Consider the following 21,803-nt stretch of genomic DNA (forward strand, 5'->3'; position numbering starts at 1 on the left):
AGGGAAACCCAAAAGAAGGCCGAAGGCTAAATCATGTAAGTGATAACATTAAATATCAGTGGGCCTCTTAGCTATTCCTGAAATTAAGCATCTTCACTAAAGGTGAGTCACAGTAATAATAATAATAATAATAATAATAATAATAATAATAATGGATTGCATTTATATAGCACTTTTTGGGGCCCTCAAAGCGCTGTACAATTCCACTATTCATTCACTCTCACATTCACACACTGGTGGTGGCAAGCTACAGTTGTAGCCACGGCTGCCCTGGGGCAGACTGACAGAAGCGAGGCTGCCATATTGGGCCATCGGCCCCTCTGGCCATCACCAGTAGGCGGTAGGTGAAGTGTCTTTCCCAAGGCCCGGGGCTCGGACAGTCACATATTAAACAAATATGTAAGACTGCGGTCTTCCATTTGCGCAACATCTCTAAAGTTAGAAATATCCTGTCTCAGAGTGACGCTGAAAAACTAGTTCATGCATTTATTACTTCCAGGCTGGACAACTGTAATTCATTATTATCAGGATGTCCAAAAAACTCGCTGAAAAGCCTTCAGCTAATCCAAAATGCTGCAGCAAGAGTCCTGACAGGGACTAGAAAGAGAGAGCATATTTCTCCTGTTTTGGCTTCCCTTCATTGGCTTCCTGTTAAATCCAGAATTGAATTCAAAATCCTGCTCCTCACATACAAGGTCTTAAATAATCAGGCCCCATCTTATCTTAATGACCTTGTAGTACCATATCACTCTATTAGAGCACTTCGCTCTCGCTCTGCAGGCCTACTTGTTGTTCCTAGAGTATTTACAAGTAGAATGGGAGGCAGAGCCTTCAGTTTTCAGGCCCCTCTTCTGTGGAACCAGCTTCCAGTTTGGATTCGGGAGACAGACACTAGCTCTGCTTTCAAGATCAGGCTTAAAACTTTCCTTTTTGCTAAAGCATAGTTAGGGCTGGACCAGGTGACCCTGAATCCTCCCTTAGTTACACTGAGTTATTAATCTCTGTCTCTCTTCCACAGCATGTCTTTTATCCTGTCTTCCTTCTCTCACCCCAACCGGTCGCAGCAGATGGCCCCGCCCCTCCCTGAGCCTGGTTCTGCCGGAGGTTTCTTCCTGTTAAAAGGGAGTTTTTCCTTCGCACTGTCGCCAAAGTGCTTGCTCATAGGGGGTCATATGATTGTTGGGTTTTTCTCTGTATCTATGAAGCGCCTTGAGGCGACTTTTGTTGTGATTTGGCGCTATATAAATAAAATTGAATTGAATTGAATTGAACCGGCAACCTTCCGGTTACAAGACGAACTGCCAACTCTTTGAGCCATGATTGCGCCCTTATCAGTATACACAGTAGGCAAGGGGTTACAGCCTCATGTTTGTTGTACTACGCTGTTCCATTAAGTCAATATTTGTTAATCTCTTACCTATACCCTGGTTTAACTTTACCCCGGGCAACCTTTGTTACACATCCCTTGCTCTTCCGGCTGTTTCCTGCGTGCTTCCCCTATCTCCATGAACACAAATAACCAAAGCTCCGTGCAGTGCATGTTTACCTGCGGAAGCTCCAAGGCTCTCATGACTGCAGCGAAGCCAAACATATTGCCCATTGTGCTCTTGAGCTCAGCAGCGATTTGGATGATTTTGTGAAGCAGGCAGGCTCGTTCTTCAGTCGTCCCCGTGCAGCCCAACACGTGCACAGCCAACATAATCGACATGGTTTGAAACCTGCAGGAATGTTATGTTATATCAGGTCATGTCAGCCCACACAGTGATCACACTTTGCTTAAAGAGGTCCTTAAAGTCAGAACAAGACTTCCAACAGCAGGAATAGGGAGACAACATTGAAAGGGAAAGCAGACATATGACTAAATAAATCACGTAGTTAAAAGAAGGCTAAAAAAAGATGGAAAGAATTATAAATTACTATGAATAAATTAGGAATAACACACCATGTCATTGCTGTTGTGACACTCCTGTGTATAAATGCCCCACTTAACAGCAGAAAGTCTTATAGCCTGGTAACAAAGCCAGGTTGGTCTCTCTAGTCTAGTCTACTAACTTAATTAGCAGCATTATAGTTTATGGTTCCAGTTTGTAAAAACATTTGATAGTAGATAAATTTGCAGATAACTAAAAACCAACTTGGTGGACAAAAGTCTAATAAGGCTCATGTCAGATATACACCGTTCTATCACGCTAATGAACAGCTGAACTGGTTGAACAGTATTCACCTCTCCAGCAGGTCTAGTCTTAACTGTTGTCCATGTGGCAGCGTGAGCAGCTCCATCCCGGAGGTAACGCCCATCATTCTTTGCACCTCTGGCGTGACCTCCAGAATTCTGGCCACCTAGGAACACACACAGATGTAAGAACTGCTGCATTAGATTTCAGTTAGCGGAAACAGGATGAGCAGGAAAATACACTTTAAAATCTCCTGAAACATCTGCATGTTTTCACACATCAGTAACACTTTGATTTAGAAATGGTTTAGAATTTGCATTCAAACAAATACCCCATAGTTTACCTGTTATCACTAACGCATAGCTAGCCCTAGATTTCCTTCAGCATAGTTGCCACTGCGTTCAGACTAAAATAAAGAAATCCCTAAACCTTTCTGCAGAGCTGCAGTCCATCCTTAAAAAAGTCCCTATTACTTTACAAATATTGATTAGAGCAGCTATAAACAGTACCATGCAGTCAGCCTTGGTGATGTGTTTGGCCATTGTCCTGGGATCGACCTCCACCAGAAGCTCCTTCACCCTCCGCAGGACGCCCACTTCTAGAGGCTTATTCTCTTTTCCCATCAGTGGTGACTGGTACCTGCTGGGTTTGAAACAGGAGACCGTCTCCACCACAGGTGAAAAGTACACATTCCCATCCTCGGCCCTCAGTGGGTCGACTCCCGCTGACCCCTCTTCTGCCTGCAGCCTCTCCACATAGCTCTGAGGACCAGGGTACAGCTCTGTGTAGCAGCTCCCATCTGCATGAGAGGAGGGAGAGACCTGGGTGTGGTGAGGTTGGGGTCTGTCAAGATGCTGTCTCTGTAGGGTGCTGCTGGGAGAGGGCAGAGGTTGGACGGTGTCCGAGCGCCTCGGCAGGGACGGAGTCACAGTGGGAGTCCGGCTGCTGGACGGAGTTCTGGATGTGGGGGCTGAAGAAGAAGGGAGGGAAAATTAGGAAAAAGATGTTTACAAATATTTATCCGAATAAAGCAGAATAAATATATACATTTCGGACACTACTTGAGATACATAATAAGAGGAAGTGGCACATTCTATGTGGATGATTATTATAGACTAATGAACCCATGACAATGAAATATACTGATAGAAATATCATCAGTATAGCTGATCACTGTGGTTAATAGTTTTGAACAATTAATTTAGGGCTCTAAGGCAGAGAGGAATATTATACCATCATGGCTTTTGGGTTGACTCATAGTTAATTAATGGTAAACTTTCATATTTGTGCGCCTCTTATTTTCACCTTAGTCTGTGTCTTGGTGTTTCCCTTTTCCAGTTTAGTTCCTGCTTTATTTTGAAGGATAATTTCTTTTTTGCTTTCTGCATTTTCACTTCCTTTCTGTCAGTTTATTTCTGCCTTCATTATTGTCTAGACTGAGTTTACTGGTGCCATGATATTTCTCTCCCCGATTTGGATCTTTACTTTCATGTCATTTAGTTTATTCACCGTCTTGGTTTCTTTGACTTCACTCAGTCATGTCAGTTAATATCAAGCGGCGCTGCTCAATTTGTTTTTTAATAAACAGAAATGTAGATTCCTTTTTATCATTAATTGTTGTCTCTGACTGCAATTAATCTACCGTGTGAGGACATCCAGTAGAATCATGTGAATCATTTAATTAATTAGTCAATTAATAGGACACACCTACAGTATAATGTATCTTTTGAAGACTTGCATTAACTCTTTCGAACTCTATTGCAGCTTTACTTGGGAATTTTTTCTTGTTAATGTTTTTTTTCCTGATCATTAACTCATGGCCTGCTATTTGCTTTAATGTGCAATTTATTTGTCTTGTGAAACAACACGTTCACTTTTTTAAGTCAGAGGGCGAGGTAATGAAGATCATGTAGATGAACTCACTATTTGAACACACTGTTTGATTAATGCACGCCAATAACCTTCTACTTACATCACACTCAATTACAACAGTTTATTTCTATGTTGCCTCCAATTTTTCAATTACTTCCATTTTATCCTCAAATGTCTTCACCCAAAACCATTCATTCATTTCAGATACACTTGCCTTTGTCTGTAGTAACCTGTAGCAACAGTGTTATCTACTACATCTATAGATCAGAGTTCACAACATTTGATCCAGTTTTCTCTTATACAACCAACCTTGCTGCTGAAAACTACAAAAGGCTCTGAACCAGAGCCCGATGGCAGTCATTCACTCAGAGACCGGTGAAGCAGGCTGGACACACAACCAACAGGCTCTGGTTGAAACGTGAGATCTTTTTACAGGGACGCTCTAGGTAAGTACTTAGATCAAAAACCCAAAATCAGCAAGAGTTTTAGAAGATAAAATGGCATTTTAATGTAAACCCCAAATACCTTTAATGCTGTTTTAGAGCATTTCTTTGTGTAGTTACGCTGCGAGTTCTGTTCTGAAATATGCATGACCGACCAGCTAAGTAGTAGCATATGGATTCTCACAGAGGAACAGAATATTTCCCAGATGTCTCCTCTCAACAATAACAAGGCTGAGCTTTATGATTGCATGGAGGAATCTCACTATATAAACCATCCTCATTCACAGTCATAGTTTGTTCTGATCACAAGGAACAAAAGCAAGAAAAAGAATGAATTGTTTTGGAATCGGATGCATTTCAGCTTGGAAATTTGTTTTCTTTCGAAAAAAAGAAGGAAGCTTCAAAGGTCACACAAGTTCAGACTTTCTCAAATTAAATACAGAGAGAACATGGAGTTACTTTTTTTGATGCAAAACAGAAAGATTTTTCTTATAAAGTTTTGTTTTGATTATTTTAATTTTGGAACTAAGGAAAAAATGTTAAGTCTTGCAAGCACAAAAGGTCTTTTGACTGGTGGTGGTCAGAGGGCCGGGTGGCGCCAGTGTCCGGCAGCCTCGCCTCTGTCAGTGCGCCCCAGGGCAGCTGTGGCTACAATGTAGCTTGCAATCACCAGTGTGTGAATGTGTGTGTGAATGAGTGGATGACTGAATGTAGTGTAAAGTGCTTTGGGGTCCATAGGGACTAAGTAAAGCGCTATACAGATACAGTCCATTTACCATTTAACATTAATCAATGGCAGCTTTTACAATATTTATAATTGTTGCTTTATAATTGCTTTATAATTTCATACCCACTAATGCTGGCAGCTGTGAAACAGGGAACAAAAAACAGCTTTGTTGCCTGCTTTTAAACCTCCTGAGATTTAGAGGCAGGAATTTTCACACTGCAGTTGAACCAGTGAGCTGCAGAAAATCTGGAAGCTATGCAAGTATTAAAGTAGGGTGCCTCAGCTTAGTGAAAAACTACTGGAAATCCTTTGTAGAAAGACTGGTGGTGGTGTGAATCAGGGTGGTTTTAGCTATACGGCAACCTTTGCTGTCAAACATAAACTGAAATGACTGAGTTATGTTATTTACTCAGATTAGTAATCTAGATCACTAATGATGTACATTGTAAAATACCACAGTATTTTACAATGCCACATTCCCAAAGTGAAATTACAAGGCTCAGAAGTTACCTTTTTAAATACATCCCGACTTCTAATCAGGAAAATAAATTGGCCTCTTGGATTTGACTGTCATTCTTATGTTTAATAAGAATCACTAGATAGCATCTAATGTGTTCTTAAACATTCATAACTTTTTGGTTGTCATCATTGCAGGTTGCAGAAATCCATTGTCATTTCTTGATCTGGAGTCACTACATCACTGCCAATATCTTCCAGTGTGTATGCAGGAAGGAATTTTCTAAATCATTGTGTGGATGCTTAAAGGCATCCACACTATTGTTTTCCTGTTTCTCTTTATTCTTTATCCTACTTTATTGTGTGGATGCCTATTCAGGCATCCACACAATGAAACTTTAACTTTTAAATGTTCACAAATTATTGGGCTATTCATGTATTATTCAGCTTTTTCAAATCTTTTACCATTTTACTTTTATGCCTCTTAAAGTTTTGAGTTTCATTTTTTTTGATTTTTCACAAAATACATGCGTTGTTATGGTTGCTGTGCTCTTGGCTTCCAGTGTGCCACTGAAGGTTTTGCAGTCTTCTCTTCATGTCCGAACAACTTCTTGCTACTTGCTCAATTTTCACTCAACTTCCACACATTATACATCAAAACGTAGGTATTTTTGCTGGCTTTCAGAAAATGTCACTATCATTGTTGTGGGATTTATAGAATTTTGGCAAATCTCCTCAGACCAACACAAAGTCAGAAAACTCTCCATATAAAGTCAATGGAGAGTTTGTTCAAAATCACCGCTGCATTTCTGTAATGAGAGGCATATTCGAATCGTCATATCTCCTTAACGAAGCAAAGTTAAGACATGAGGCTTGTCCCGGTATATCTTCAGACACTCCTGACGCTCACAATTTAAGATTTTTTTTCTCACCTATTACCATTTGGCCATGAATTACGTTTGTTTGAGGGTAGGAAATTCGTCCTTCGCTCAGATTTCTTCAGATTTCAAACTCTGGAAATGAACCACTTTTTTCTCTCGTCATAACTTTTTGTTGGATTTCCACAGAGACCTGAAAATTTCCATGACTGTTCACCAAAGCCTGCTGTCTCTTATGGTGAAAGAATGATATCGATACTCCAAATAGATTTAGAGTTACAAAGCGTTGTTTGAGGGCAAGTCAAGGCAGTTTTTGCTTCGCTCTACTCAGTTATGGTGCATTAGAAGTCAAATATCTTTAATAATTCATATTTTAATGATAAATTGTCAACACTTTAAGATTCCCCCATCTCTTCTGAACAAAACGGTGTAAGAATGACCGTTCTAGCTCCTACGGTTAGGAAATTATGGTCATTTGTTTGAGGGGAGTCGTCATTATGAGAAATTAAAAGGCTCTCTCTCTCTCTCTCTCTCTCTCGCTGTCTCACACACACACACACACACACACACACACACACACACGGAGAGAGAAGCAAGTTCTCAGTCAAGCAGCCTGGGAGCTGCTGAATTTGAATCCACCAATCAGAGAGGCTGTGCACTTTTTCCCGCCAAAACAGGTGCACAGCCTCTCTGATTGGTGGATTCAAATTCAGCAGCTCCCAGGCTGCTTGACTGAGAACTTGCTTCTCTCTCCCTGTGTGTGTGTGTGTGTGTGTGTGTGTGTGTGTGTGTGTGTGTGTGTGTGTGTGAGACAGCGAGAGAGAGAGAGAGAGAGAGCCTTTTAATGGGATGATCTCATTGTAAGATTCAAATTCAATATATTTAGAGTGGTTGACTGAATTGGATCTTGTGTGTGTCTCTCTCTGTGCATGTGTGTTTCCATATGTGTCCATATTTGTGATTGTGTGGCTGTTATATATTTTTTTTGCCGATTTTTTTCATTTAACAAGTATATTTGAAGGACCCTTAGCACGTTCAGCATTTTTTCAGCTGTCCATTTTGCTGTTTCTGTTTTTCTGTTTAAATTATTACTATTGTGCTAAATCATACTATTTCTGCTATTTTATAAGATTTGTGCCAAATATAGTATTTCTGATTAATTATAATTTTTCTACCAAATCATAGTACAATATTTTTGCTTTTTATAGGATTTTTATAGGATATTTATATTGCTTAATATAGTATTTCTTCTTTTTATAGTATTTGTGCTAAAACATAGTATTTCTACTAAATGTAGTATTTATGCTTAATCATACTATTTCTGCTTTTTATAGGATTTGTGCTTAATATAGTATTTCTGCTAAATTATAGTATTTCTGCTTTTTATAGTATTTGTGCTAAAACATAGTATTTCTGGTAAATGTAGTTTTTATTCTTAATCATACTATTTCTATATATTACTGCCAAGTCCCAAGGCAGCCAATCCTCTGTGAGGACTGGGACATTCAAATTTTCAAATCAGGGCCTGCACGGCTTCCCAGCCAATCATATATGTGGGCTGAGGCATTCAAATTTGCATATTGGGGCCTTCATGGCTTCTAAGCCAGCCAATCATATCTGAGGGCTGAGGAATTCAAATCCACAAATCAGGGCCTGCACGGCTTCCCAGCCAGCCAATCATATATGTGGACTGAGGCATTCAAATTTGCATATTGGGGAATTCGTGGCTTCTAAGTCAACAAGTCATCCATGTCATATATCTCTAAAAATTCATATTTTAAATTGTCAACACTTGAAGATTCCCCAATCTCTTCTGAACAAAACGGTGTAAGAATGACCGTTCTAACCCCTACGGTTAGGAAATTATGGTCATTTGTTTGAGGGAAGTTGTCATTATGAGAAATAGACTGCAAAAATCCTGTGTCTCTCTGTGCTGCGTGCACCTGTTTTGGCGGGAAAAAGCGCACAGGCTCTCTGATTGGTGGATTCAAATTCAGCAGCTCCCAGGCTGCTTGACTGAGCTAGAAACTTACTTCTCTCACCCAGTGTGTGTGTGTGTGTGTGTGTGTGTGTGTGTGTGTGTGTGTGTGTGTGTGTGTGTGTGTGTGTGTGTAATAGAGAGAGAGAGACCCACTTTAGGGCAGCATCTCATTGTTGGAAAAACATAATATATACAGACTGGTTGACTGGCATAGACCCTCTGTGTGTCTCTCTCTCTGTGCATTTGTGTATACATATTTGATTTTATGTGTATCTGTTGGCTGTTTCTTATTGTTTTTTAATTTATTTTTATTTCTTTATTTTTTTTCACAGGTGAACAACAATTAGTTTTGAGGGAACTTAACCATGTTCTGTTTTTTTTTCATCTTGTCATTTTACTTTTCCAATATTTCTACTTCAGTTATTGCTATTCTGCTCAATCATAGTATTTGTTCCAAATCATTGTTATTATGCTATATTGTAGTATTTCTGCTAAATCATAGTATTTCTACTATATTATATTTTTCTTTCTAAATATAGCATTTCTGCTATATAATTGTATTTCTGCTATGTTATAATATTTGTGCTAAACCAGAGTATTTGTGCTTTATCATAGTATTTCTGCCAAATGATAGTATTTCTGCCAAATTATAATATTTTTGCTAAAACATAGTCTTAATTTAAAATTACAATATTCATAGTTCATCACAGTGTCTCTGGTAAATCACAGTATTTCTGCTGTGTTGTACTATTTTTCTAAATCATAGTGTTTCTGTAATGTTCAAGTATTTTTGGCTAAATATATTCTTTCTGTTATCTTATACTATTTCTCCTAAATTCTTGTATTTTTGAGAAGTTATGTTTCTGGTAAGTTACAATATTTCTGCTAAGTTCTGCTATGCTATTGTATTTCTGCCAAGTATTATGTTTCCTCTAAGATATTGCAGTTCTGCTAAGTTATTACATTTTAGCAAAGTTCTTTTGCTTCTGCAAAGTTTTTACAATTTCTGCAACTTTTCAGTTTTTTCACCTACTTTTTGCATACAGCTTCAGCTTTAAAGCATCCACACTGCATTTTCGCAGGAAATGCAAATTTTTCTAGTTTTTGTTTGTTTTTAAGTTCATAGAAACCCTTAAACTCAAGGCCCTTACTAAACAGAAGGAGAGATTTAACATCTTGACATCTTTGTCAGAATCTCTTTCAGAGATGTGCCATCCAAACTTGCTGGCACTTGCAGTGCTGCTATGCTCTACATTATTGGTAAATGGAGGGAAAGTCTTGGTGTTCCCTGTGGATGGAAGTCACTGGATCAACATGAATATCATCATCGCAGAGCTTCACTCCAGAGGTCATGAAGTCACAGTGGTGCGGCCAAACGACACCTGGTACATCAAGTCAGAGTCCCCTCACTACAAAACCATCACTATAAATTCCTCAACCGGATTTGATGAAGAGCGTTTTGGGGGATTTGTTATGAAAACACTAATCATGCGTCGACAAGGTGCTTCACTGTGGACTCGATTATCAATGGAGCATGACTTAGTGAAACAGATGTATCAAATACATGTCAAGGTGCTTGAGATGGTGGAGGGAATGTTTGAGGATACCAACCTGATGCAGAGCCTCCGTGATGCCAAATATGATTTGGTTCTGACTGATCCTACGATTGGTACAGGTGTTCTTATGGCTCACCGTCTGCATCTTCCACTTGTCTTTAATGTCCGATGGACTATTCAGGGTGAAGGCCATTTTGCAATTGCACCTTCTCCACTCTCTTACATTCCCATACCCCTGTCAGAGCTGACTGACAAGATGACTTTCATTCAGCGTGTCCAGAATATGCTCTACTTTTTCTTCTCAACTTTAAAAATTTGGTATATGACAGAATCAAACTACAAACCATTTGTCCATCGTCATTTTGGCAGTGATGTACATTACATGGAGCTGTTTCAGTCAGCAGACATCTGGTTGATGAGAAACGATTTCACCTTTGAGTTCCCTCGACCCTCAATGCCAAACGTTGTCTACATGTCAGGATTTCAGTGCAAACCCTCCAAGCCCCTGTCTAAAGAGCTAGAGGACTTTGTGCAGAGCTCGGGTGAACATGGTGTCATTGTGATGACACTGGGGACGCTGGTAGAAGAACTTCCAGAGGACATCGCTGAAGGCATTACTGCTGCTTTTGCAGAACTTCCTCAGAAGGTGATTTGGAGGCACAAAGGCAAAAGACCATCCACCCTGGGTAATAACACATTAATTTTGGACTGGTTACCCCAAAATGACCTCCTGGGTCACCCCAAGACCAGAGTGTTTGTGGCCCATGGAGGCACCAATGGGATACAGGAGGCCGTTTACCACGGTGTGCCCCTGATTGGCCTGCCACTTATGTTTGACCAGGCTGATAACTTCTTCAGGATGAAAGCAAGAGGTGTGGCCAAAGTCCTTGATATTGCAACAGTGAACAAAGAAAACTTCTTGGAGGCGCTAAAGGAGGTACTCTACCAACCATCCTACAGGGAGAAGATGAAGAAGCTGTCCAGCATCCAAAGAGATCAGCCTATGAAACCGCTGGACCGAGCCATGTTCTGGATCGAGTTTGTCATGCGGCACAAAGGAGCGGCGCACTTAAGGACGGAGTCTTACAAGATGTCCAGCATCCAGTACTACTCAATCGATGTAGCAGCCTTTCTGCTTACAGTTATTCTGCTAGTATTTACCATTTTTATTTCAGCAGTCAAGTTTCTGTTGCATAAGTTATTTTACAGAAACAAAGTCAAAAAGGAATGATGATTGTTTTGCAAAAATTGTATGCTTGTCGACTGTTCTCTATTCAGAAGAAGGACAGAGATAAATTTGTACTGGTAGTGTAACAAACCTGAGTGTGTGTGCAGCTCAATTCAGCTATACAAATCTCACATTTTCTAATGACCTCAGTCTAGCCATATTTCAGATGTATTTTTGCTTATTTGTCAGTATCTTAAAAACTTAAAATAGAAATTATTTTCAGTGTTGTTCAGGGAAAAGTTAGTAAATGAAGCAAGCAAATCAATGAATCAGTTATGGGTTTATATTCATTTGATTTGGAATAGTCTGCTGTTTAAACACTTTAAGAATCACCACATTTCCTACAATTGTCTAACCGTTAAACAGGGACACAATTAAATGTTTCTGACTGTCGTATGGTGATGATGCCTAATCCTTTATTAAGAGCACATAAGAAGAGTTTGGTCTCATGCAGTTCTCAACAATAGAATATATTGTTTTTATATGTATTTTTGTAGAAATTTCACAGAATTTTATGGTGATATTTTTTAAATTTATTACTAAAACTTATGTATCCTGACCAACTTATTCACAGTAATATAGAACCAGTGTGCAAGTAGCTGACGTTCACTATGTACTGTATATTTTCCCACTCTATTTTAAACGTTGTTGGAATAGGGCTTTGGAGTTGACGTCACGCCGCAATGCATTGTGGGAGCGCAGCTCCATTTTCGGGGTCTACGAATCAAAACAAACACACTGTGTTGGAACGACGAAGAAACATGCTTAAAAGCAGCTCAAAAGAAAACGGACGGTATAGAGACCGATTGCGTCCAGAGGCGAAGCAGCGGTACTTGAAAAAAATAAAGTGCATCGCAAATCTGGACCCATATGAAATACGGCAGTGGAGTAAAGACCCAGACGACTTACCGCCACTGTCCTACCCCGATATCTTCACGTATCTTGTTTGTGGAGTAAGCGCTTACACAGCGAACCAGTTTCGTAATTACAAGTCACTGGAGGCGCACATCCAATTTACAAATGGCTGGGTGCAAGATTTGGCTATTTTCAAGCCGCCAAACTCTGAGTACGTCGTCAAAGTAAGTCAGCTGGAGTGCATCGAGTGAAATAGCCATTTTCCACCCCCCACCATAATTAATGTTATACATTTATCATTGAACTGCTAAAATATCGTTATCATATTATATGCCCGTAATTGTAAAGTACATGCAAATTAACACATTGATAATTGGGCAAATTATTAACGCCAATTTGTGTCCTTCCTGTCTCATTTCATTTATTGTCTTTACATCAACCAATCAAGTCACTCCATTCGATGTTTGATCGCAATTTCTATAACTTCCGAGACCACCAACGATGATATTATTCAGCTATAAAGTGTGATGTGAACATATTTAGAACTTACCGGAATGAAAATGTCTTGAGCACACCAACTGATATCTGGAGACGTAACAGAACTTGATATCAGCTCGTCTCACGGCTGCTATCCAGGCTAGACGCCTTCGTTTGGTAACATCCGATACATGAGCTCCTTCATGTTGCTTCCAGGTTGGGAAAGCATAAAAAGACAATCCAAACTTATTCCCGTGCCGGTTGTAAGATCGAACATTGCAGCCGACCACACAGCAAGTACGAACCATGGCTATGCTTTCGCTCCTTACTAGTGATGTGCGGATCGATCCTGAAATATCGATTCCTCCGATACCAATCATTTATGTTCTAGAATCGATTCTCACATTAAAATATCGATATTTTAGTAATTTAGAGTAAATTTGTAGTTTATCATTAACAGGAACACAGTGGAAAGAAACTATAACATTCGGATTGCCTACATTCAAAGGAACTACTTCCTCTTCCGCCTTTCATAGTCATGTGCGAAATACGGCTGTATAAATGTCTCGCAGCCCCTTGGCGTGCGCACTCACAACAATGGCTGAGCGTAATTGTGCGGATGTATTTTACCTCCACAAACAGCTGAGCCGTGGTTTGCAATAAATGTGGCAAAAAAAGTGAGGTGTTGTGGCCATACTTGCCAACCTTGAGACCTCAGAATTAGGGAGACATTCAAAGGGGCTGTTTGGGCGGATAAATATATTTTACAGGGTTTATTTATCGGATAAAATACGTTAAATGTCACCGTTATTATTGGCCGGCCCGGAAACAGCGGGGGTGTCCAAATTCAGAGGCTGCTTCCACCTGAGGACCGGCCTTCGCGGTCTAAAGAAAGCCGGGTAGTACGTCACGAGCTCCCTCGGTGGAGTGAAACTCTGCCGTCTGCTCCTTGCTGTCTAAAATATAACCGGACACTGGGTTGGCATGTATGGTTGTGGCAACATCACTAACCTTGTCAAACACCTCAGAGTAAATCATATCACAAAATATGACGAGCGTATGTTGAGGCGAACTGAAGAGGAGGAGAGGGACAGGTGCTGCTAGGGTGAGAGTCTCTCACGGAGTCCTTTAGTCCTCCAGGCAGGCAAGGTGTTCAAATAGCACACAACTTTAGTTTTTTTATTTCTATATGATGAACTCTGCATTATTAAGTGATAAGAAGAAGGTATTCTGATGTCCTGTAATCATTATGACGCTATAATTTGAGATACAATAAATAAAATCCGTTTTGTACAAAGTATCGGTATCGGATCAGTATCGTCGATACCACCCTGAATATTACTTGGTATCGGATCGGAAAGGAAATCAGTGGTATCGCACATCACTACTCCTTACTTAGACCCCCAAAATGGCGGATCGGGCCAAAATCCTTTCCACGCCCACCCCCGTGACATCACGCTCCAAAGCCCTATACAAAATAAAGTAATTTGAAAGCTGATACAACTTGATACACGCACTTTATTACATTTAACTATGGATCACTATTCATCACTTTGCTGTTTTAACAAAAAATAAATACAGAAATGTCTTCATTGTTAAATTTAATAACATGACTACATTTAACTAGTTAAAACATATATTCAGGATTCATTAAAGTTTTCCATCTGACACCTATTTATTATGCAATTTTTCTTTTTTCATTGAGGGATAATTGAAGTCACTATTTTTGTCAAGTTTCAGCTTTACCATTTTGTTACATGAAACATTTTAAAAGTTCTTATTGTTTTTACTCTTAAACTTTTTGAGGTCGAAGTCATCATCAGCAATTACCCCCAACCCCGAGTAGTATTTATTTAAAACTGTTTCCTAAGGTTTTGATCATCAGACAAAAAACTACTAAACATTCTCACTGATGATATATGAAAAACTATGAAGGGTTAGGTTTAACGTGATTACCTTTCATGAAGCACTAACGTCTTATTTGATGCGTGAGTAAAGTGAAGTATTGGACTGTATCACTTTACTGGAAGAACGTGAAAGCTGAAGAATTTGTTCAAACTGGTCTTATCCTGAAGAACAGAAATTTTCCATCACTTTCTAATAAGAAATAAAGAAGCTTATCGGTGTTTCCTTACATTATTTAATTTGACCTGAATCAATGCAAGTTTTTAGTTATTGAAACCAAAGAAGACTTGTAGGACAATCTCATAGTGTTTAGAGTTTCACTTTAGTTTCTCAAATTCACCCGCATTTCATTATTTTATTTTTATTTTATTTTATTTTTTTCAAATGGTACAGTGAATTCTGCCTTTTTTCCTCATATTTACACTTTAATTAAGATCATATTAACAGTCTGGGGTTCCACACCACAATCACCTTTACTGTGCAACATGCTCGTCTCTAGCTCCCAAACTTCTTGTCAGCCTCTATTTACTGAAGGAACACAAACTTTAACTTATCTCTTAAAAGAAAACAGATAATGAGCAAAGTCATATTTAAAAACAAAAAGTAAAAGATTAAATGTTAAACATGAATATTCATAAGAATCAATGAAGTTTACATATATAAATGTTGACTCTAGAATTCAAATAAAGTACACAAAGGTTTAGCTGATTGTAACGTTTGAAATTAACTCTAATCAAGAGGACAAGTTTCACGTTTTTTGTTGGAATCATTGTTTAGTCATACAGAAATTATTTCCTGTTTTGCTGTTTCTTTGTGACTATGGTGTTAAAAAGGTATGAAAATTTAGCGGCAAAGTCACTAACTTATCAATAATGAGATCAACAGTAGGAGATACTCACTGCTGTGAGTAAGAGGCTCATGACTTTAAGATAATAATCTACATCTATAACTTAACCTTTAAATCTGAGTTTTTATCTTAAAAGCCAAAACCAAAGGAGACCTGGCAAATACGTCTGACCTCCAAGTTTATATATTGGCCAGTCCATATTTTCCCAACTTAAACTTTATCTCAGGTATATCTGTCATTAGTTATTAGGGTGATACAAGCTCTTGAACTCAAACCATTTGCTTAAGAAATAATCTAACATCTTGACATTTTTGTCAGAATCTCTTTCAGAGATGTGCCATTCAAACTTCCTGGCACTTGCAGTGCTGCTATGCTCTACATTGTTGGTAAATGGAGGGAAAGTCTTGGTGTTCCCTGTGGATGGAAGTCACTGGATCAACATGAATATCATCATCGCAGAGCTTCACTCCAGAGGTCATGAAGTCACAGTGGTGCGGCCAAACGACACCTGGTACATCAAGTCAGAGTCCCCTCACTACAAGACCATCACTATAAATTCCTCGGCCGGATTTGATGAAGAGCGTTTTGGGGGATTTGTTATGAAAACACTAATCATGCGTCGACAAGGTGCTTCACTGTGGACTCGATTATCAATGGAGCATGACTTAGTGAAACAGATGTATCAAATACATGTCAAGGTGCTTGAGATGGTGGAACGCATGTTTGAGGATACCAACCTGATGCAGAGCCTCCGTGATGCCAAATATGATTTGGTTCTGACTGATCCTACGATTGGTACAGGTGTTCTTATGGCCCATCGTTTGGGTCTTCCACTTGTCTTTAATGTCCGATGGACTATTCAGGGTGAAGGCCATCTAGCAATTGCACCTTCCCCACTCTCTTACATCCCCATACCAGGGACAGAGCTGACTGACAAGATGACTTTCATTCAGCGTGTCCAGAATATGCTCTACTTTTTCTTCACATGTTTTCAAATTTGGTACATCACAGAACCAAACTACAAACCATTTGTCCATCGTCATTTTGGCAGTGATGTACATTACATGGAGCTGTTTCAGTCAGCAGACATCTGGCTGATGAGAAACGATTTCACCTTTGAGTTCCCTCGACCCACAATGCCAAACATTGTCTACATGTCAGGATTTCAGTGCAAACCCTCCAAGCCCCTGCCTAAAGAGCTAGAGGACTTTGTGCAGAGTTCAGGTGAACATGGTGTCATTGTGATGACACTGGGGACGCTGGTAGAAGAACTTCCAGAGGACATCGCTGAAGACATTGCTGCTGCTTTTGCAGAACTTCCTCAGAAGGTGATTTGGAGGCACAAAGGCAAAAGACCATCCACCCTTGGTAATAACACGCGAATCTTGGACTGGTTGCCCCAAAATGACCTCCTGGGTCACCCCAAGACCAGAGTGTTTGTGGCCCATGGAGGCACCAATGGGATACAGGAGGCCGTTTACCACGGTGTGCCCCTGGTTGGCCTGCCACTTATGTTTGACCAGGCTGATAACTTCTTCAGGATGAAAGCAAGAGGTGTGGCCAAAGTCCTTGATATTGCAACAGTGAACAAAGAAAACTTCTTGGAGGCGCTAAAGGAGGTACTCTACCAACCATCCTACAGGGAGAAGATGAAGGAGCTGTCCAGCATCCAAAGAGATCAGCCTATGAAACCGCTGGACCGAGCCATGTTCTGGATCGAGTTTGTCATGCGGCACAAAGGAGCGGCGCACTTAAGGACGGAGTCTTACAAGATGTCCAGCATCCAGTACTACTCAATCGATGTGGCAGCCTTTCTGCTGGCAGTTATTTTGCTAGTATTTACCATTTTTGTTTCAGCAGTCAGGTTTCTGATGTGTAAGTTTTACAGAAACAAAGTCAAAAAGGAATGATGATTTTTATGCTTGTCATCTGTTCTCTATTCAGGAGGACAGAGATAAATTTGTACTGGTAGTGCAACAAACCTGAGTGTGTGCTCAGCGCAGCAATGCAAATCTCACAATTGTCTAATAAACTCGGTTTAATCACATTTCAGATGTGTTTTTGTTGTTGTTTTTTTTTCAATCTTAAAAACTTAAAATGTATATAATTTTCAGTGTTTTTCAGTAAAAAGTTAGAAAATGAGGCAAGTAAATCAATAAATTAGTTACGGGTTTAAATTCATGTGACTTAGAATATTTTGCTGTTGTAAACACTTTAAGAATCACCACATTTCCTAAAATTGTCTAACAGTTAAACAGGGAGATAATTAAATTTTCCTACACCCATATGGTGATGATGTTTAAACCTTCATTAAGAGCACATAAGAAGATTTTGGCCTCATGCAGTGCTCAACTATAGAACATATTTTATTATATGTATTGTTGTAGAAATATTACAGAATTTGATGGTGATATTTTTCATGTGCATAAAAAAAACTTCTGTAACCTGACCAACATATTGACAGTAATATAGAAACAGTGTGCAAGTAGCTGAAATTCACTGTGTACGGTATATTTTTCCCACTCTATTTCAAATGGTGCTGGAATAGAAAATAAAGTAAGTTGAAATCTAATACAACTATTTTGGTGCACTGAATTACATATTACCATAGAACACTATTGATCACTTTGTTGATTTAAAAAATATATATACAGCAATGTCTCCATTGTTACATTTATTTTTAACTTAACTACATTTAACTACAGAGCCCCACAAGAGACATTGGAGGAAAAAATAAATAAAGATGAACTTCAGTGAAATCTCGCAAAATAGGCTGCAATCCTTCACAGGTCGCATTTGAAGGCCGAGTCGGTGTATCCTTCGTGGCCCAACCTATCCCAGAATTCATAACACGGCCCAGCCAATTCCAGTTTCTATCAATGGCGGCAAATATCTGGACTTTTTATCAAGACATCAATTATTTGCAAAAGTGCGCCGATGTTTTCGGAGACATCTGTTACCCACCAGCTCAAAGCTGACCGGGAAGTCGAGGCCCACTAGAGCTGGGGGGAACACCGTACTCGCAAAAGTTTTGCGAGATCTCACAGAAGTTCATCTTCATTTTTTTTTCTGCAATGTCCCGTGTGAGGCTCCGTATTTAACTACTTGAATCATATATTCAGGATTTATGAAAGTTTTTCATCTGACACCGATTTATCGTGTGAGTTTTCTTTACAAGTCAAGTTCTTATTGTTTTTACTCTTTAACTTTTTGAGGTCTAAGTCATCACTGGCAATGACCCCAACCCTAACATTAACCCTATGCAAACAGAGTAAAGTGAGTAAAGTGATATATTGGACTGTACTACTTTACTGGAAGAACGCAAAGGCTCACGAATTTGCTCAAATTGGTCTCATCCTGAAGAACACAAATATTTGGTCACTTTCAAATAAAAAATAAAGACGCTTATTGGTTTTTCCTAAAATTATTTAATTTGACCTGAATCAATACAAGTTTTTAGTTACTGAAACTAAAGAAGACTTCAGGGAACATTAAAATGGTTAACAATTTAAAGCTGTTCTGCAGCAATGGAGGTTGATCAAGCCTTGAAAGCTGGTGCTACTAATTCCTACAGGTGTCCCAACTTTTCTGGATCACTTGCACCCCCCTCTGTCTGCATAAAAGCAGTGTAGGAACACACTGTGTTACCAGACCCTAATGAGCATCTGTCAGTGCGCCCCAGGGTGGCTGTGGCTACAATGTAGCTTGCCATCATCAGTGTGTGAATGTGTGTGTGAATGGGTGGATGACTGGATATGTAAAGCGCTTTGGGGTCCTTAGGGACTCGTAAAGCGCTATATAAATACAGGCCATTTACCATTTTGAACAGTATTGTACAGCAGAAAGCAGTGTGTTGCTACAAAAATGGCGAGAAAAAGACAATTAACAGTGGAAGAGAGCCAGACCATCATAGCAATTAAAAATGTAGGTCTGTCTTACAGAGAAATTGCAAATAAAGTCAAGGTGTCAGTGAGTACAGTTTCCTTCAACACCAAAAGGCACTCAGAAACTGGGCAAACTCTGACAGGAAGAGGTCTACTCTGGCAGACCCAAAGCCACAACTGAATCAGAGGACAAGTTTCTGAGAGTTAACAGCTTGAATGATAAGCGGCTCACAGGACAACAGCTTCAAGCACAGCTTAATGTCGTAGTAAGCAAGTCTCAGCTTCAACTATGAAAAGAAGACTTTGAGCTACAGGTTTGAAAGGACGAGTTGCAGCAAGAAAGCCATTGCTAACGTGTCATAATAAGACAAAAAGGCTTGCCTGGGTCATGAAACGCCACCATTGGACCACTGAAAACTAGAAGAAGGTATTATGGACTGACGAATCAAAACTTGAAATCTTTGGTTAATCAGGCAGGATCTTTGTATGCCATCGAGTAGACGAAAAGATTGACTTTGACTTTGACTGTGGAACAAAGTCAAAGTCAACTTTATTTGTCAATTCTGCCACATGTACAGGACATACAGAGAATAGAAATTTCGTTACTCTCAAACCCTAGATGAAATAGCAAATGAACATTTAAATATAAGAGAGTGATTAAAAAATGCAAATAAAATAAATTAAAAAGTAAAAATTTAAATAAATACAATACAATTTAACAAGAAAGCTATGCAATATACAATATACAATATTCAGGTAAGGGTAAATGACATTGAGTGTAAACCAGGCAGAGTAGTGCAAATAGGCAAATAGTGCAAATGGAGATTTAGTAATATACGGTAAGAGATAGTATAACAACAAAGTCTTATGAGGTAATGGCAGTCCAATGCTCCACAAAGTGACTGGTAACTGGTGCAGGCCAGTGAGTGAGTCAGAGAGAGAGAGAGAGAGAGAGTGTGTGTGTGTGTGTGTGTGTGTGTGTGTGTGTGTGTGTGTGTGTGTGTGTGTGTGTGTGTGTGTGTGTGTGTGTGTGTGTGTGTGACAGAGTTCAGTGAGACCATGGAGGAGAAGAGGGGAGAGGGGGCAGAATCGGGAGGGAGTTAAGCTTCCTGACAGCCTGATGGATGAAGCTGTCCTTCAGTCTGCTGGTCCTGGCCTGGAGACTCCGCAGTCTCCTCCCTGACGGCAGCAGCTTGAAGAAGCTTTACATTGGGTGCGTGGGATCAGCCGCTATGCAAAGGGCTTTTTTAGTGAGACGGGTGCTGTAAATGTCCTGGAGGGAGGGGAGAGAGACACCAATGATCCTCTCTGCAGCTCTCACTATGCGTTGGAGGGTTCTATGACAGGACACATTGCAGGCTCCAAACCACACAGTGATGCAGCTCGACAGGATGCTCTCGATGGTGCCTCTGTAGAAAGTGTACATGATGGGGGCTGGTGCTCCTGCTCTTCTTAGTTTGCGGAGAAAGAAGAGACGCTGCTGTGATTTCACTGTGATTTCACAGTGTGTGCCATCCACTGTCAAACATGGAGGAGGAAGTGTGACGGTCTGGGGCTGTTTTGCTGGATCCAGGGTTGGTGATTAGGACAGAATGAGCAGCACCCTGAAACAAAACAGCTACCACAGCATTCTGCAGTGCCATGCAATACCTTCTGCGCCTAGTTGGTCAGAGGTTCATCTTACAGCAAGTATTAGGAAAATATATTTTCTAGTATTTATTTGCTGTGTATTTTGTTTTATGCATTGAATAACAGGCCAGTATATTACAGGCCACTTTTCAGTTATAAACTGTGTCATAGGTCATTGCTTAGCAGAGATGGGCAGTAACGCCTTACTTGTAACACTGATTACTTTTTTCAAGTAACGAGTAAAGTAAGGGATTACTATTGCAAAAACGGTAATTAGATTACCGTTACTTTCCCATAGGAACGCTGCGTTACTGCGTTACTAAAACCGTGATTTTTTTGTCAGAATGTCTCACGACAGTGACGTAAGCGAGTGCGCTGTTAGTGACAACAGCTGTGTGCAGATCAACAATGGATCATATATCGAGTGCAGGAGAGCGTATGAGCGTGCAGCGTTTAAAGCGTGGAAGTACTGACCTTACTTTGAGTTTGATTCCATAAAAAATAACAAAAACATTAGCGTCCATCGTGCGTGGGAAGAAAACTTCTTTTTACAGCGAAAAAAAACCCCAAAACTTCCAAGCAAGCACCAAGTGCACAACGACGTAATGGGAAATTCACAGAGAAACTCGCGGATTCTTCAACTGACCGCAGCACACCTGCACCAGGGTAAACCTCCGCCTCCCACAGTCCTGCTTTACAGGTGAAAATAGAGCAACAGGATCGCTGAGTCTTTGACTTTATTTATTTTCTGCTGTGTTTTACTTGCATCTATTTGAAAGAGTGAGTGTAAACACAAAAAATATTTTATTTTATGTGCGGGAATGTGTAGAAAATAGGTTTAAATGTTAAACTAATTTATTCAAGTCAGAGAATGTTGCATATAATTAAATT

General features: G+C 39.8%; 1 protein-coding gene and 2 pseudogenes across 3 annotated transcripts in view; 2 read left to right on the plus strand and 1 right to left on the minus strand.

Moving 5' to 3' along the window:
• The window catches only part of sh2d3cb (SH2 domain containing 3Cb), a 53,086-nt gene that overhangs the window by 3,174 nt on the left and 28,109 nt on the right, over window positions 1-21,803 (minus strand). Inside the window, exons 7-9 of the mRNA XM_085295473.1 lie at window positions 2,684-3,144; window positions 2,225-2,340; window positions 1,547-1,718 (exon numbers count right to left, since the gene is read on the minus strand). Coding sequence (XP_085151599.1) covers window positions 1,547-1,718; window positions 2,225-2,340; window positions 2,684-3,144 — 749 coding nt within the window. The remainder of the gene's footprint in view (window positions 1-1,546; window positions 1,719-2,224; window positions 2,341-2,683; window positions 3,145-21,803) is intronic.
• LOC146563093 (UDP-glucuronosyltransferase 2A2 pseudogene) lies at window positions 4,362-11,708 on the plus strand (annotated as a pseudogene). The gene is made up of 2 exons (XR_014894713.1): window positions 4,362-4,492; window positions 9,724-11,708. The product of XR_014894713.1 is annotated as a UDP-glucuronosyltransferase 2A2 pseudogene (transcript).
• LOC146563094 (UDP-glucuronosyltransferase 2B31 pseudogene) lies at window positions 4,365-17,976 on the plus strand (annotated as a pseudogene). The gene is made up of 2 exons (XR_014894715.1): window positions 4,365-4,492; window positions 15,718-17,976. The product of XR_014894715.1 is annotated as a UDP-glucuronosyltransferase 2B31 pseudogene (transcript).

This window comes from Mchenga conophoros, linkage group LG12 (assembly GCF_057382185.1).
Source record: "Mchenga conophoros isolate Kocher_MC1m ecotype Shallow Benthic linkage group LG12, M_conophoros_male_GT1.1, whole genome shotgun sequence".
NCBI classification, from domain to species: domain Eukaryota; kingdom Metazoa; phylum Chordata; class Actinopteri; order Cichliformes; family Cichlidae; genus Mchenga; species Mchenga conophoros.